Source organism: Gallus gallus, chromosome 6, assembly GCF_016699485.2.
Source record: "Gallus gallus isolate bGalGal1 chromosome 6, bGalGal1.mat.broiler.GRCg7b, whole genome shotgun sequence".
Lineage (NCBI taxonomy): Eukaryota > Metazoa > Chordata > Aves > Galliformes > Phasianidae > Gallus > Gallus gallus.
Window position 1 is genome coordinate 10,074,098 of NC_052537.1, and position 14,861 is coordinate 10,088,958.

The following is a 14,861-nucleotide window of genomic DNA, read 5'->3' on the forward strand; positions in this document are numbered from 1 at the left end:
AGCTGGCTCCATGTATCTTATTTTGTGGACAGAGGCTTCTGAATGCAAACCATATCACCTAGAATCAGTCAGGCAAAAGAGATCGGACAAATCACTTCCTGAAAGTGCTTCTTCCTCTTTGCTGATCTTCTGGGGACATCAAATCAAATGCAGCATCTATATTACAAACTTCTGCTGTTAGTGAGGTGTACCTTACACTAAGACCTTTCAACAATTACTTAGATAGCCACCAGAAACTAGGAAGATGTAAGCTCTCCTGGTCAGCAGCAGACACAAGGGTCCTCTTAGTCCTGGATGCCCGGAGGAGAGCAAAAAGCAGAAAGGAGGGAGAAAATCATAGCAAAGTGGGAAAAGTCAAGCCACAATAAGCAGACATATTTTAACTTTGCCTGTACCAAGTCAGATGTTGGACAAAGCAAAGGCAAGGTGAAGGAAAACGCGAAGTGGCACCACATAGGAGAATGCCAGAGAAAACATATATAGCCAAAGCCATTTCAAATAAATTGTCACTCTTCATTTATATTCCTATAGGTTTAAATTTAGCTTGGAAGTCATCATCTGCAAAATGACAGATTCCATATTCTACAGCTCGATGCTTGAAGGAAAACATCCTCCACTGGGAGGAAATGACAGCTCTGTACCTGGTGACAGCAGAGTAACTTGCTGCTACGGGAAGAATCCTGGTCACCAGCTCTTTGATGGACAAGTCCAAGTTTGGATCAACTAAAAACGCTCGGTTCTGCCTGCCAACAAGAGGCTGTGCTGTGATGTATCTTCCATCCACACCAATCAAAACATACAGCAAGTCCTCCACAATCATGGATTCTTGGGATGCTAATGGCAGAGTACCTGTTTTCAAAGAGACAACAGAAAAGAACATAACCAGAACGTGCTGCAGTATGTCCGGACCTTCCATTCATGTTCTAGCACCTGAAGCCTAAAAGGATGACATACTACCATTCAAAGAGAACAAAGAAAGATCATACAAAGCTGAACCAGGATACAGAGAAATTGAGTTACAGTCAACTCCAAAATCCAGGAAAATAGAAGCCTTTGCTCATCATTTAAATTCAAAGCAAATCAAGTGGACAGAGATATGCATCCATCAATTGTGGCCAAGAGAATATCATGTGCACTGTTCACTCTTCCACCCAAATGGGCTCAGTTACACTGGACCTGAGTCCCAGTCTTGCCAACAATTCTCCTACTTCCCCTCCACTGAAATACTCAAATACAAAGAATAAAATTCAAATAAAGAAACGAAAAGCTAGTCCAGGCAAAGCTGCAGGTGAACTGTAAGCTATGGGGTCTCTGAATGATGCAGTGAACTAGAAATCAGCTACAAAGAAGTGCAAGGGACTCAAACTGAAATACAATGAAGTACTTCAAAATTTTTTAGGGACCAGAATGGCTACAGTGTTCACTACAGCTAGCCTTATCTCACAAAACCAGCTAACAATCCCTCTCCATTGTAGGACTGTATGTGCTGGTGCAGCATTCAACAGTGTTGAGAGGTGTCTGATCTTACCAGTGATTTCTGGGCACTACAGAATTTGTTAATCCCTGGGGTGGGGGGAGGGGTGAAGCATTTAACTGAAATGTGACTGAGAATCTCTGTCATGTGGTTCAAAAGCCTGGAAAATAAACATGGACTGTAAATGTACGCATCAGACATGCTTAAAATTCCCATGCAGCTACACAAACCATTTGACAACAGGGAAACACTCAAGAATGAAACTACTTGTGATCACTACTTTCACGTGCCCCTTAGACAAGGCACAAATCCATGCCAGGAAGAAGCTAAAGGATTCCTGCAGGTGCACTTGCCTTCTTGGGGAACAGAAACATGAACCTCTGGCACAACCGTTGCCTTTCTTTTATCTGATTTACAAATCACAAACTATACACAGCTCTGTCTAAAGCTATAATACAAAAGAGTGAGATCAGTTCCCCATTGCTCTGCTAGGAGCACATCAGGGAGGTTGTCACAGCCTTACTGGAGAGGAGAATGAGCTGCATGGATGATGAATGCTCCCGAAAGGTGCAACTGCAGATTTTTCAGCTGAGAATGCAGATGGGATGCTCCTGCAGTAGTATTTTGTGGAAGAAGGACTGGGAAACTCAAAGCAGATTAGATCGTATGGATTAACAGTGGAGTTGGAATTTAGCACAGGAGAAACACTTTGAAGAAAATACGCCTGGTTGAGTGCTGTGCTTAATTTTTGAACCCCGTTCTTTCCGCAGATTTCAAGGAGGCAAGCTTTGCTTTCATCCTAATTATGATGGAATCCGAATGGCACTTCTGAACAAGTACAAAACATATACACAAGGCACTGGAATGGGCTGCCCAGAGAGATGGTGGAATCACTGACCCTGGAGGTGTTCAAGGAACGTTTGGACACTGCGTTGAGGGACATGGTTTAGTGAGAACCATTGATGATGGGCGAATGGTTGGACTGGATGATCCCGTGGGTCTTTTCCAACCTTTGTGGTTCTATGATTCTATATCTTGTTAACATAATTTTCAGTGTGTATCACATACCTATAGGTACCGTTATGTCAGTGCTTAGAGCAGTGCCAATTAAGAAATCACCAATAAGCGCAGGCCTCTCATACACCCAGGATGGAAACACTGGAACAGGCTGACCTGAATTCTTCTTGTTTTGCTTATCTCGGAGCATTTTTCGTGTGAGCTCAAGAGGCTGTTGAGAAAAAAAAAAAAAAAAGAAAAAAAGAGAGAAGAATGAAAAAAGAGAGATGTCTGGAAGGGCACGAATTTTTCCATTTTAAGCAGAAATTGACTGTAAGCCAATAATTTGAAAACAGAAAGTGGAATTATTTCAGTAGAATAGTGTAGGTTTTAGTCTCTCAGTTTCATCCAGGATACCGGTCCCAGTGCTGCAGAGGTGACTTTTTATATAGTTGGCCATCTTCTTATTGGAGGATGCATCAAATAATGCCTTGTCATACCCCTCCCACCAGCCTTGGTGCTGTGGCATACACACAGGAGCAAAACCAGGATGCATACAAGCACCAGTCACCTTACTAGTTTGCAAACTGCACCATGTAAAAGTCATCAAATTACTTCCAGAAGGAGAAAGCAGCAACATCTTATCCAAGGAGCACTTGCAAATAGGCTAATGACCACCTCTGACATCAGTTTCCGCACATTGCCCATGGAGTAGCTGCACATGAAATGCCATCCAGATAATACATTGGTGGAAAATGACGGTGGTTTTGCTCTGATTGTGAAGGAAGTGAGCTTTTACAAGACCACACCAGTCTCCATTCCTGGCTCTGGATCTCTGTCAGTAAAATAAATATGGTGAAAGACTAATTTTCAGCTGGAGAGGTCTATGTGATGTATAACCTACATAAACTGCCACAAGCGCAAAAACATGGGAGACATGCTTATGAAAGCCATTTCTTAAGCTCCACACGTATGTGAAATGGGATCTGCACAGGGTCATTTTATTTTCTTCTCACTGAAGGTCTCAGAGGTGAGAGGAATGTGGGAAGGAAACAAGCGCACATAAGCTTTGCATCTTCGTGCTTGCTGGCTTGCGCTGCCATTTCAGTTCCTTTGACTGCAGGCAGAACTGTGCCTCAAAGGAAAAGTATGCATGGAAATCAACATGTATTTGAACATCCTAGAGAACGCCACTTCCTCTTCTCTCCTCTTTGAGCAAGTCCATACATAAATCCTATATAAAAGATCTGTTCTCCTACTGGAAATTAATCTCCTCTTCGGGATCTAAATCAACTGCTTGACTCAGATCGTCCATGAAGGATTTGGATGAGACAAGCAAAAAGCCTGATATGCAAAGTATAGGAGGATCAGTGTAGCTCCATCACTGCCTGACAAGGGTTTTGCAGCACTTATTTCAGGAACACTAAATCCAATAGCTAAGTAGACAAAATGATTGTCTACTAGGGGAACAATTTTACAAGGCACTGCACTCACATATCTTGGAGAACAGAGCTTTCAGTAAGGATGGGATGAGCCACAAAGGATGCTGAGCAAGCACTGCTGCAGGCAGAAAAGGAAACATCTGCATGGGTTAAGGAGGTGGTTTGAAACGGGAAAATGAAATCACACCACTACGCCCCAGTGAGAGCTGCTGTGGCCTAAACCCAACTCACCTTACCTGACTTCAATAGAAAAGGCCACTCTTATGAAGAACAGCACAATGATTTAATATAATTTGACTAGCACCATTTTGAGAGCAAATTTAGATTATCTGCATGGATAGGAATACCTGTAGTTCCCCTAGATGGCAAAAGTTAAGAGCATAGCTACATACGAACAGCAGGGAAAGATTGAGGACTACAGGCTTCTCAGAAGGGATAGACAGTAGGAGCAGTGGCGGCGTTGCCCTCTATGTTAGGAAGTGGATAGATTGTGAAGAGCTGTGTCTGAGGAACAGCCATGATCAGGTTGAGAATTTGTGGGTGAACATCAAGGATCAGTCCAGCAAAGGGCATGTAGTGGCTGGGGTCTGCTACAGGCCACCTGATCAGGAGGAGGCTGTGGACAAGGCCTTCTTGCTTCAGCTGCAGGAGGTGTCACGCTCGCGGGCTCCTGTTCTGATGGGGGATTTCAACCACCCGCATATCAGCTGGGATAGTGGCATGGCGGGTGGCAGACATTCCAGGAGATTCCTGGAGTCTGTCAAGGACAAATTCCTGGCCCAGGTAATAGATGGACCAACCTGAGGTGAAGCCTTGCTGGACCTGGTGCTCACTAATGAAGAGGAAAGCATTAGACGCTAAGATTGGAGGCAGCCTGGGCTGTAGTGACCATGCCTTGGAGGAGTTTGTGATCTTGAAGAATGCAGGCCTGGCTAAAAGCAGAGCTAGGACCCTGTGCTTCAGGAGAGCAAACTTCCAGCTGCTCAAGGAACTGCTGAGTGGGATCCGCTGAGAAACTGTCCTTAAGGGCATGGGTACAGAACGGAGCTGGCAGTTCTTAAAGGACACCCTTCTGAGAGCACAGTAGCTCTCCATCTCCCAGCAGAAGAAGTCAAGCAGGGGAGGCAGGTGACTGTTGTGGCTGTGCAAAGACCTGCAGCTTAAACTGAGGGAAAAGAGAGATACGTACAGAAAGTGGAAGCAGGGATGTGTATCCTAGGAGGAATACAGAGCTGCTGTCTGAGTGTGTAGAAATAGGATTAGGAAAGCCAAGGCGCAGATGGAGCTGAACTTGGCAAGGGATGTGAAAGATAACAAGAAGGGGTTCTACAGGTGTATAGGCAGGAGGAGACAGGCCAAGGAGAGTGTTCCCCCTCTGATGAAAGGCAATGGGGAGCTGGCTTCCCCAGACATGGAAAAAGCTGAGGTACTCAACAAATGCTTTGCCTCAGTCTTCATGGGTGGTCAGGCTTCCCCTGTCTGCCAGGATCACAAGCCTCTAGGTGAGGGTGTGGGGAGTGGTTTCTGTCCCACTGTAACAGTGGAACAGGTCCGAGTGCTCCTCATGACAATGAATGTGTCTAAGTCCATGGGGCCGGATGATATCCACCCCAGGGTTCTGAAAGAGATGGCTGATGTGGTTGCCGAGCCGCTCTCCATCATATTTGAAAAATCATAGCTGTCTGGTGAAGTCCCCAGTGACTGGAAAAAGGGAAACATTACTCCCATTTTTAAGAAAGGGAGAAAGGAAGACCCAGGGAACTACAGGCCGGTGAGCCTCACCTCCGTGCCTGGGAAGATCATGGAGCAGATCCTCCTAGAAGCTATGTTAAGGCACATATGGGATAAACAGGTGATCTGAGACAGCCAGCATGGCTTCACCAAGGGCAGATCGTTCCTGACCAGTCTGGTGGCCTTCCATGATGGAGTGACAGCTTTGGTGGATGGGAGAAGGGCGGTGGATGTCATCTACCTGGACTTCTGCAAGGCCTTTGACATGGTCCCTCACCACATTCCTCTCTGAATTGGAGAAGTGTGGATTTGAAGGATGGACTGTTCAGTGGATTAGGAATCGGGTGGCTGGATACAGCCAAAGGGTTGTGATCAATGGGTCTGTGTCAGGGTGGAGGCCGGTCACAAGCGGTGTCCCTCAGGGGTCGGTCTTGGGACCAATACTCTTCAACATCTTAATCAATGACATGGACGATGGCATCGAGTGCACCCTCAGCAAGTCTGCGGATGACACCAAGCTGAGTGGTGCAGTCAATACACTGGAAGGAAGGGAAGCCATCCAGAGGGACCTGGACAGAGTGCAGAAGTGGGCCCATGAGAACCTCATGAGGTTCAATAAGGCCAAGTGCAGGGTGCTGCAATTGGGTCAGGGCAATCTCAGGTACTTATACAAACTGGGGGAAGATCTCCTGGAGAGCAGCCCTGCGGAGGAGGACTTGGGGGTCCTGGTGGACGAGAAGCTGGACACGAGCCAGCAGTGTGCGCTTGCAGCCCAGAAGGCCAACTGTGTTCTGGGCTGCATTAAAAAAGGGGTGGCTAGCATGGAAAGGGAGGTGATTGTGCCCCTCTACTCAGTTCTTATGAGGCCCCATCTGGAGTACTGCGTCCAGGCCTGGGTACCCCAGTACAGGAAGGATGCGGAGCTCTTGGAGTAGGTCCGGAGGAGAGCCACTAAGATGGTCAGAGGGCTGGAGCACCTCTCCTATGAGCTTGGAGAAGAGAAGGCTCCGGGGAGACCTCAGTATGGCCTTCCAGTACTTGCAGGGAGTGTACAAACAGGAAGGGAACAGCTGTTTACAAGGGTGGATAGTGATAGGACAAGGGGGAATGGTTTTAAACTGAGGCAGGGGAGGTTTAGGTTGCATATTAGGAAGAATTTTTTCACACAGAGGGTGGTGACGCACTGGAACAGGTTGCCCAAGGAGGCTGTGGATGCCCCATCCCTGGAGGCATTCAAGGCCAGGCTGGATGCAGCTCTGGGCAGCCTGGTCTGGTGGTTGGTGACCCTGCACATAGCAGGGGGGTTGAAACTTGATGATCATTGTGGTCCTTTTCAACCCAGGCCATTCTATGATTCTATGATTCGATGATGATCTTACATGTAAGGTGAGGGAAGAAGCATTACCTGCTGTGCACTGGAGTTGGCTGTGACAGTGCCAAGCTGCTTGCGCAACTCCTCAAGTTCCTGCAGAGATATCTTGGAAGTAGATGAGGGAATGGAGAAATTTGTGCTGCCACCAGCTGCCATGTTTGCTGTGAGTTCCGCCCTTTCTTTAGCATTTTGTTGCAAATACTGCAGTGTCTGTATATACACAAAACAGAAGAGATTTTGTGAACACTGGTCAGCACACGCTACAGCAAAACACATGTGACCACAAGATAGGTGTGCTGCTCAGACAACAGGTATTTCTGTCCCAGTCTCACGTCTTACAGTGGTCTAAATCAAAACTAGTGTAATTCTCAACAGTGCTTAAAAAAATTAAGTAAATCTGAGTGTCTTCTGTTGACTTCAACGCATTCCAATGAATATTATCATCAGATAGTGTGCATATTTAAAATCACTGCATTGTTGTTACTGCCAGGTAGTTACAACACGCTCAGTTCTAACACAGAAACAAACCTCTTTGTCTTCTGTGAGCTTTGACAGTAGGTACACCAAAGAATCTAGATGTCTTGTATTTTTAGACTTCAGCTCATCATATTTCTTTAAAAAATCTTCAGGAGTTCTAGAAAACTCTGCTATTTTTACCTGTAAAAGACCACATAAATATTTAATGTTTAAGGTACATTATTATTCCAACATACCAGAGCAGAGCACTGTACAAGGAGGGAGACAAGGTGCAGGCCACTGCTGCCAGCAGAGCTCTTCAGGGAATAGGTTTTGGACTGAACAATGTGGCATTGGTCTCACATGGATAATTAAGATGGACTGATTTGGAAGGTAGCAATGGAAAGCAGTATTATGGCCATAGACGTATGCCTGGTCATGAGGGTATCAGGCTTTAAATCCCAGACATCTTGGGTGATATTCAAAGAAAAAAAAAAAAGCCAGACATTGTTCAAAGAATTATAAAGGTTGAAAAAGACATCTAAGATCACCTAGTCCAACCAATCCTTTTCCACCATTAGTGCCCACTAAACCACGTCCCTCAGTGCCACATCGCCACGTTCCTTGAACACCTTCAGGGATGGTGACAGTACCATCTCCCTGGGCAGTCAGTTCCAATAACTTATCACTCCTTCTGAGAAGAAGTTTTTCTTAACATCCAAGCTGAACTTCCCCACCTTCCCAGAACTTCCTTTCAGAGAACTGTAGAGCAGTAAGGTCTCCCCTGAGCCTCCTCTTCTCGAGGCTAAACAATCCCATCTCAGCTGCTCCCATAAGACTTGTGCCCCAGACCCCTCATAGCTCTGTTACCGTTCTCTGGATACACTCCAAGGCCTCAATGTCCTTCCTGCAGCGAGTGATCCGAAACTGAACACTGAGGTGCAGCCTCACCAGCGTCAATTACAGAGGGACAATCACCTCCCTGATCCTGCTGACTACACTGTTTCTGATACAAGTCAGGATGCCACTGGCCTTCATGGTCACCTAGGCACACTGCTAGCTCATGTTCAGCTGACTGTAAACTAACATCCCCAGATCATTTACTTCCACCCAGCTTACCAGCCTCTCTGCCCAGGACCAGCACCTGATCTAAAGCTCATACAATAGGCCTCAGCCCAGCGACCAACCTGTCCAGATCTCTCTGTACATCCTCCTACCCTCAGGCAGATCAACACTTCCTCTCAACTTGGTGTCACCTGCAAACCTCCTCAGGGTGAATATAACCACATTTAATCACACAGCTACTATTTTTCATCTGTTTTACTCCTCCAGTGGATAACTCCTCTAATTAAAAATTGAACCAGCCATGCCAGGCATAAAATAAGCTCCTTTTAACGCTTCCCCCAGACTGAACAAACGCCACAGGTACAGCGCTTGCACCAGCACTGGCAAAGGAAGCTCAACTGCCAGCGAGGCCCCATGCAGACCTCCCTGCAATGCCACCACTCCGGGCCCACCTTAGCGCTGTGTGCAGACACAGAGGTGGTGACGTAGGGCGTGCGGTTCTTCTGCAGCAGGTCGATGTACACCTCAGCCCCCTCACCACCGTGCACACGCAGCAGGCTGAGCAGCTCGTTGACATCGTGGTGGATGCGGAACTCACTCATGCTGTGAGTGAAAACCAACCTACCGCCGCATAGGACATAGGAGGAAAGGCAGTGAGTTAAGTTAGTGTTTTGGTTTAAGCACGAAAACAACGCCTTCCAGCTGCATTATAAGCCCACAGGGCGTGCTGAGACGTTGGACGGGAACAAAGAAACTTGCACAAGGGGAGCTGCAAGAAAAGCCCCTCATCCTGCCTGCTTCTGCCCCGCTACAGACTCCATCTAAGCACGGAGAGCAGCAGGGCTTTGCCTTCCAGACAAGCTAAAGCTAAGATTCCAGACAAGATAAGCTCCCACCGAGCGCCCACCGCGGCCTGCTGTATGTATCAGAACCACGGCGTTACAAACGACAACACCGGGCTCGTTCTGAGCGGCTCCCTGCAGGCAGCGCTGCGGGCCCAAAGCAGACCCACAGAACGACCCCGAGCGCTCCACACCCCCCTCCCCTCACCCCACCCTCCCGGTTCCCCGTCGGCCCCGGCCCGCTCCCGTCCCTCCTACCCGCCCGGAAGTCTCAGCCGCCGCCGCACGGAAGTGCTACGGGCGCCTGCGCGACCCCGGCCCGGCCCATGCTGCTGTCCGCCCTCCGCCACCGCTTGCGGGAGCGCCCGCCGCTGCCTCCCGTCCCGCCGCCCGCCTCGGCCCCGCCGCGGCCGCCCTTCGCTTTCTCCCCGCGCCGCCTGCGCCTGGGCCCGCAGCACCCGCTGCTCGAGGTGAGGCGGAGGCGAGGCGAGGCGGGCCGCGCGGCGGCAGGGCTGCCCCACGACTGCCCCACGGCTTCCGTGTCCCCCCGCTGCAGGATGGCGACGTGCAGAGGCACCTGTACCTGCGGGAGGCCCTCACGGGCCGCGCCGAGGAGGCGGAGAGGCCCAGGTGAGCCGCGTGGAAGGAGAGCTCAGCCCCGCGGAGCCCCTGCCCGGCCTCTGGAGCTTCTCGGGCGGGGAGCGGCGGGTGGGCCGCCGCTGGGTACTCACAGGGACTCGAACCTTCCGTCAGAGAGCTGTGTGCAGACACTCCTGAGCTCTGGCAGCTCGGGGCCGTGACCCTGGGCAGCCTGTGCCGTGCCCACCGCCTTTGGGGCAGAGCCTTTTAATGAGGCTTGTACGTACATTCACTTGCATGCTGAGGATGCCGTAACACGTTGTCTTTCCGTACAGGGTGTCTGAGTTTTACTGCCACATCTCCGGCTGCTCTCAGGTGTTCGACACGCTGGAGGGCTACGAGCACCACTACAACGCGCTGCACCGGAACGTCTGCTCCTTCTGCAGGCGCTCCTTCCCCTCGGGGCACCTTCTGGACATCCACATCTCCGAGTGGCACGACTCGCTCTTCCAGATCATGGCTGAGAAGCAGAATATGGTGAGGGCACGGCTGGGCCCCTGCTGCCACACAGACTAGCCGTTCGCCCTTCCCAAGGGGTGTCTTCTTTCCTTTCTTTCAGTACAAGTGCTTGGTAGAAGGCTGTGTGGAGAAGTTCAAGAGCAGCAAAGACAGGAAGGATCACTTGGTCACTGTTCACTTGTACCCTGCTGACTTCCGATTCGATAGACCAAAGAAAGCGAAGAGGTAACTGCAGAACAGCAGCAGTTCTCTGCTGTCCCACTCCTTTCTGTAGTACACATGTTGCTATCTCAAGAGCCCTATGGTGAAGTTTTCTGCTTCTTGCAGGAATAGGTATACATGTGGGGCTTCATGTGACAATGTTTTGCCTTCCCCTGGTGTGTCTTCATTCTGTCCCTCTGTGCTGTTTCAAGTCCAGCACCTCTCTGTGTCACTGTGTGTGTTTCCTGCTTTCTTTCCAAGTCTTTGCAATATTCCTACTCCCAAAAAGTGTGAGTAGAGCATAAGGAGGCTTTGTAAACCTGGTAGATAGCTTTCTCTTCTGGCCACTCATTCAAAGAGTTATGTCATAGAATCATCTGAATAGGAAGGGACCTTTAAGGGCCATCTGGTGCAACTCCTCTGCAGTGAACGGGGACACTCACAGCTCCATCAGGTGCTCAAAGCCCCATCCAGCCTGGCCTTGAATGTCTCCAGTGATGAGGTACCACCACCTTACTGGGCTTGTAACAGTTTTTCCGTACCTTTATTGTAAAAAGCCTTTTTCCTTCTATGTGATCTAAATCTCCCCTATTTTAGCTTGGAACCATTGTCCCGTCACAACATTGTCCCTTTTTCCCATCACACAGCCCCTGCTAAAGAGTGTACCTTCTTTCTTACAGCCCCCCTTTAGATACTGACAGGCCACTCTGAGGTCTCTCCTGTGCCTTCTCCTCTCTGGGCTGAACAGCCCCAGCTCTCAGTTTGTCCTGACAGGGGAGGTGTTCCATCCCTTGGATCATTTGTGTGGCCCTCCTCTGGTCGCACTCCAGCAGGCTCATGTCTCTACTGCTTTTTCCAAGCACTGCTTTTGCTATGCTGTCATCATTTCAAGCGCAACAGAGCTCTTCCTCCTCTTTCAGGGAGAAAGAAAAACAACTCCATTTAAGATAAGGAGAGATAACAAATTTATTACAAATGGTAAAAGAATGTGAGATAATAATAAGAAAGAGAGTTAAAATTAATAATTCAAATGGGAACAAGAAGAAGGCAATGACTGTGCTGCTTGCTGCACTGCTGTCACCCAGAATTGGGGCACATGTGGAGGCTCTTGGGAACTGCAGTACATCTCAGTGTGTCTTCCTCTTGGAGAGTCAGAACTCACCTGAGACTTACTAAAAAACCAGGAAGCACAGCTCCACAGCACACTGTGCCTCTGCACCTAGCAGCCTGTCCCGTGATGTCATGATATGGAATACTGATATAACCAGGACATAGACAGAGAATACAGGCGCTGATGTTTAACAGCCTTCAGTGACATGGAGGATGGGATGGTGAGAAAATTCCTTGCCCAGCGAAGTGGTGCAGCTCTACCACAGGTAACCAGTGGGACTGGGAGTCCCAGAGCTTGCTCAGGTAACCTGCTTGTACCATCACCTATCTACAGCAGAGGGCTGGACTGGAGGTGCTGTCCAGCCTCATTTGGGAGCCCATTCATACATTAAGTGTTATGGGTTGAAGAGTGACATTTAGGAACTGAGCTGTGTGCTATAATGCAGTAACACTGAATACTTTTGCTTATCTCTCTGTCAGCTTTTGCCCTGCGGCAGGTGTTTTGTGCAGCCAGATCTTGGTGCCTCTTTCATGCAGTAACTCCCCCAGACCTCATGTGACCTTTTCGAAATCCCTTTCATTTCCTTTGCTCCATGCTTGCATGTCAGCTGCTGAGAAAGGATGTCACGTTTTGTTTCTGCAGTGGTGCCAAGCATGTGAGCTGTCCCACAGATCATGATGGGAGTGTGCTGATGGATGTCAGCGTGGAGACCTCAGAGCAGCTCCAGGCAGACCACATGGAAGTGGTGCCCAGTGAGAGCATGGAGGTCCCTCAGCCTGCAGCTAGCCCTTCACTACCAGAGAAACGTCTCTATAAATCCAGGTCTGAGCCAAATGCCTGCACAGGCAACAGTTTCTGGGGCTGGGACCATATTGTCTTAATTGCATAGTGCAATACCACTCTGGGTATTTTGTGCTGGGGATAGAAGAGGTGATATTTCAATTTATTTTTGAAAAGCCCTTTTAAAAAAGAAAAAGGTATGAAGAAAAAAAGAGTGAGCATATACTGCAAAGCTTTGTCAGCTGGTTGTTGCTGTTGCTCTGCCAGCCCCTGGTATGTTCCCAGGGTACTGCAGAGTGATACTGGTCTGAAGATAAACTGCTGGAGTTCAAGCCCCAAAACACAAACACGTGTGTTTCCTGCTTTGTAACATTTTCCCATCCTAGCTAACTTTCCCAGGAAACTGACTGCAGCTTCCTGTGCTCCCATGGGGTCACAGAAGAAGGCACAAGCAAAGCAGGTTGACGCCTTAATTCTGAATCATGCATTCTGCAAAGTCAGGTCAGCATTGCTGTGCTTTCTGATTTTTTTTTCACAAAAAGTTGAAAACAAACTGCCTGATGCTGGCTTCGCTTACAAAGTCCTCTTCATCATGTACCATAAAACCTGGACGAGGTAGTATGTGATCAAAAAGTCTCTGAAGCAGCACCTGAATCATTGTAATTTATTGATCACTTTAATGGCCTCTAAGCACGTCATGTTTTTTCTTGAACTATCCCCGTTGGCAAAGGGATGCTTGTACTTTGAGTTTGTCACACCTGAGATGCCAGCGTGGTCCATCCAACAGAAACCTGCCCCTCTGTTTGTCCATGGGGTTACAATGATGCCAAGCAGCTGCCAAGGTGACATTTTAAACTTGACTGCTTTTTCAGGAGTAACAGGTCGTGTGCCATTAAGAAATGCTGTCCTGAATTTGACATGACCCTCCTGGTTACTGAAAGGCCACGCTTTTCTTCTGCTCTCTGCAATCATACACTTCTGCAAAAATAACACTGTAACTTCCCAGCAGCATGTTATGTTTTCCCTGTTATGAAGAGAGATGAGAGGCCTCCAGCACATAAATGTGCCCCATCAAATGTGGAAAAGACGACCAGCATTTCACCTGTATTTTGAATTGGCATTGGTGATTTAGACTCTGGGAGCCTGAAGCCATGCAAGGTGTAAAACATCCCAGTGCTCCTGTAGGTGGTGGGGTGCTAAGGGATGTGTGGGGTGTGTGTGTTGGGAAATGGGCCAATGCACAGAGCTTGTCCAAGCAAATCGGTGTGCGGCCAGACCTTTGCACTTGCAGCTTATATCTTGGAGAGATTAGTTAATTTTGTATTAGTATCAAGTTCCCCAAAAGATTATTCTTTTACCTCCAGCACCATTGCCTTGCATTCCTGGGCTAAGTTGGCTTTGTCTTATAAAGTATGACTGTTGCTGCTAGTTGACTGGTCACGGCAGGACTTCTGCTGATAACAGAGGGCAGAGATCTCACAAACGCCTGTTAACTGGCGTCTCTGTTCCAGGATCCCGTCCACAATCTGCTTCGGACAGGGTGCCACCCGAGGATTTAAAGGCCCACGTAAGAAAGTCTGAACGTCAGCACGGCAGATTTACGCAAGACAGACACCAGCAATTGTTATCAAAGCCACTGTGTCCAAGCAGGAACGTTTGCTGCTGCATGCAAGGATCTGCTCCGTCATGGGCAAGTGAAAAGGAGAGAAGAGGAGTGGTGTGGTTCAGGATATATAAATGCCTCAGGAGGTGCTTTGCCACAGTCCCTTTGTGTACCCCATGTCTTTGACAGGAATTCAGAGAAGAGCCTGGCTTGTATTTATTTATCCATTAGACACAAAAGCTCTCCTCTCTGATTTCCCCTGAAATCAAACTGGAAATAAACTTGTCTGCCTCTCTGCTGTTGAGTTTCTGTGTCTCATCAGCTGCTGCCTGGAGATGGAGGTGGAGCCAGGCAGATGGAATGAGTCTTTTCCCCAAATACCCCCAAGTCAATTGGCAAGGGAGGATATATCCCCCTGTGCCTCCCTTCCTGTTCAGCCCTGTTCTCCTGGGAGGAAAGCTCCACCTGAGGCACGCGTACCCTTTTGCTTATGCTCCCACCACAGAGAGCAAACCACAGAGCTCACAGCCACCTGTTCCCTGTGGTCCCCTTAAACTGTGACATTCAGCAAATGGTCCACAAAGAAAAAAAAAAAAATGGAATCACAGGAGGCTGTTGGTATGGCATTTATCCAAGAAGCTAAGGATTTGTAATTGCTTCCTTTCTCTCCCTCCTCACCAGAAGGAACAA

General features: G+C 48.4%; 2 protein-coding genes across 3 annotated transcripts in view; one reads left to right on the forward strand and one right to left on the reverse strand.

The window, feature by feature from the left end:
• Positions 1-10,403, reverse strand: part of TUBGCP2 (tubulin gamma complex associated protein 2) — a 25,393-nt gene extending 14,990 nt beyond the window's left edge. Inside the window, exons 1-6 of one of the 2 annotated variants that reach the window (XM_046942850.1) lie at positions 10,245-10,403; positions 8,989-9,157; positions 7,544-7,672; positions 7,049-7,225; positions 2,543-2,702; positions 642-849 (exon numbers count right to left, since the gene is read on the reverse strand). In XM_046942850.1, coding sequence (XP_046798806.1) covers positions 642-849; positions 2,543-2,702; positions 7,049-7,225; positions 7,544-7,672; positions 8,989-9,157; positions 10,245-10,246 — 845 coding nt within the window. In that variant the 5' untranslated portion in view covers positions 10,247-10,403. Of the gene's footprint in view, positions 1-641; positions 850-2,542; positions 2,703-7,048; positions 7,226-7,543; positions 7,673-8,988; positions 9,158-9,636; positions 9,666-10,244 lie in introns of those variants that run through there. The other variant, NM_001006496.2, reaches the window with a different exon arrangement.
• Positions 9,695-14,466, forward strand: ZFP511 (zinc finger protein 511). Its single transcript, XM_426494.8, has 6 exons — positions 9,695-9,848; positions 9,935-10,008; positions 10,293-10,494; positions 10,577-10,701; positions 12,431-12,610; positions 14,080-14,466. Exons 1-6 carry the CDS (start codon positions 9,705-9,707, stop codon positions 14,147-14,149), a joined length of 795 nt encoding a protein of 264 aa, XP_426494.5. The 5' UTR covers positions 9,695-9,704; the 3' UTR covers positions 14,150-14,466.
• The last annotated feature ends 395 nt before the right edge of the window (positions 14,467-14,861 follow it).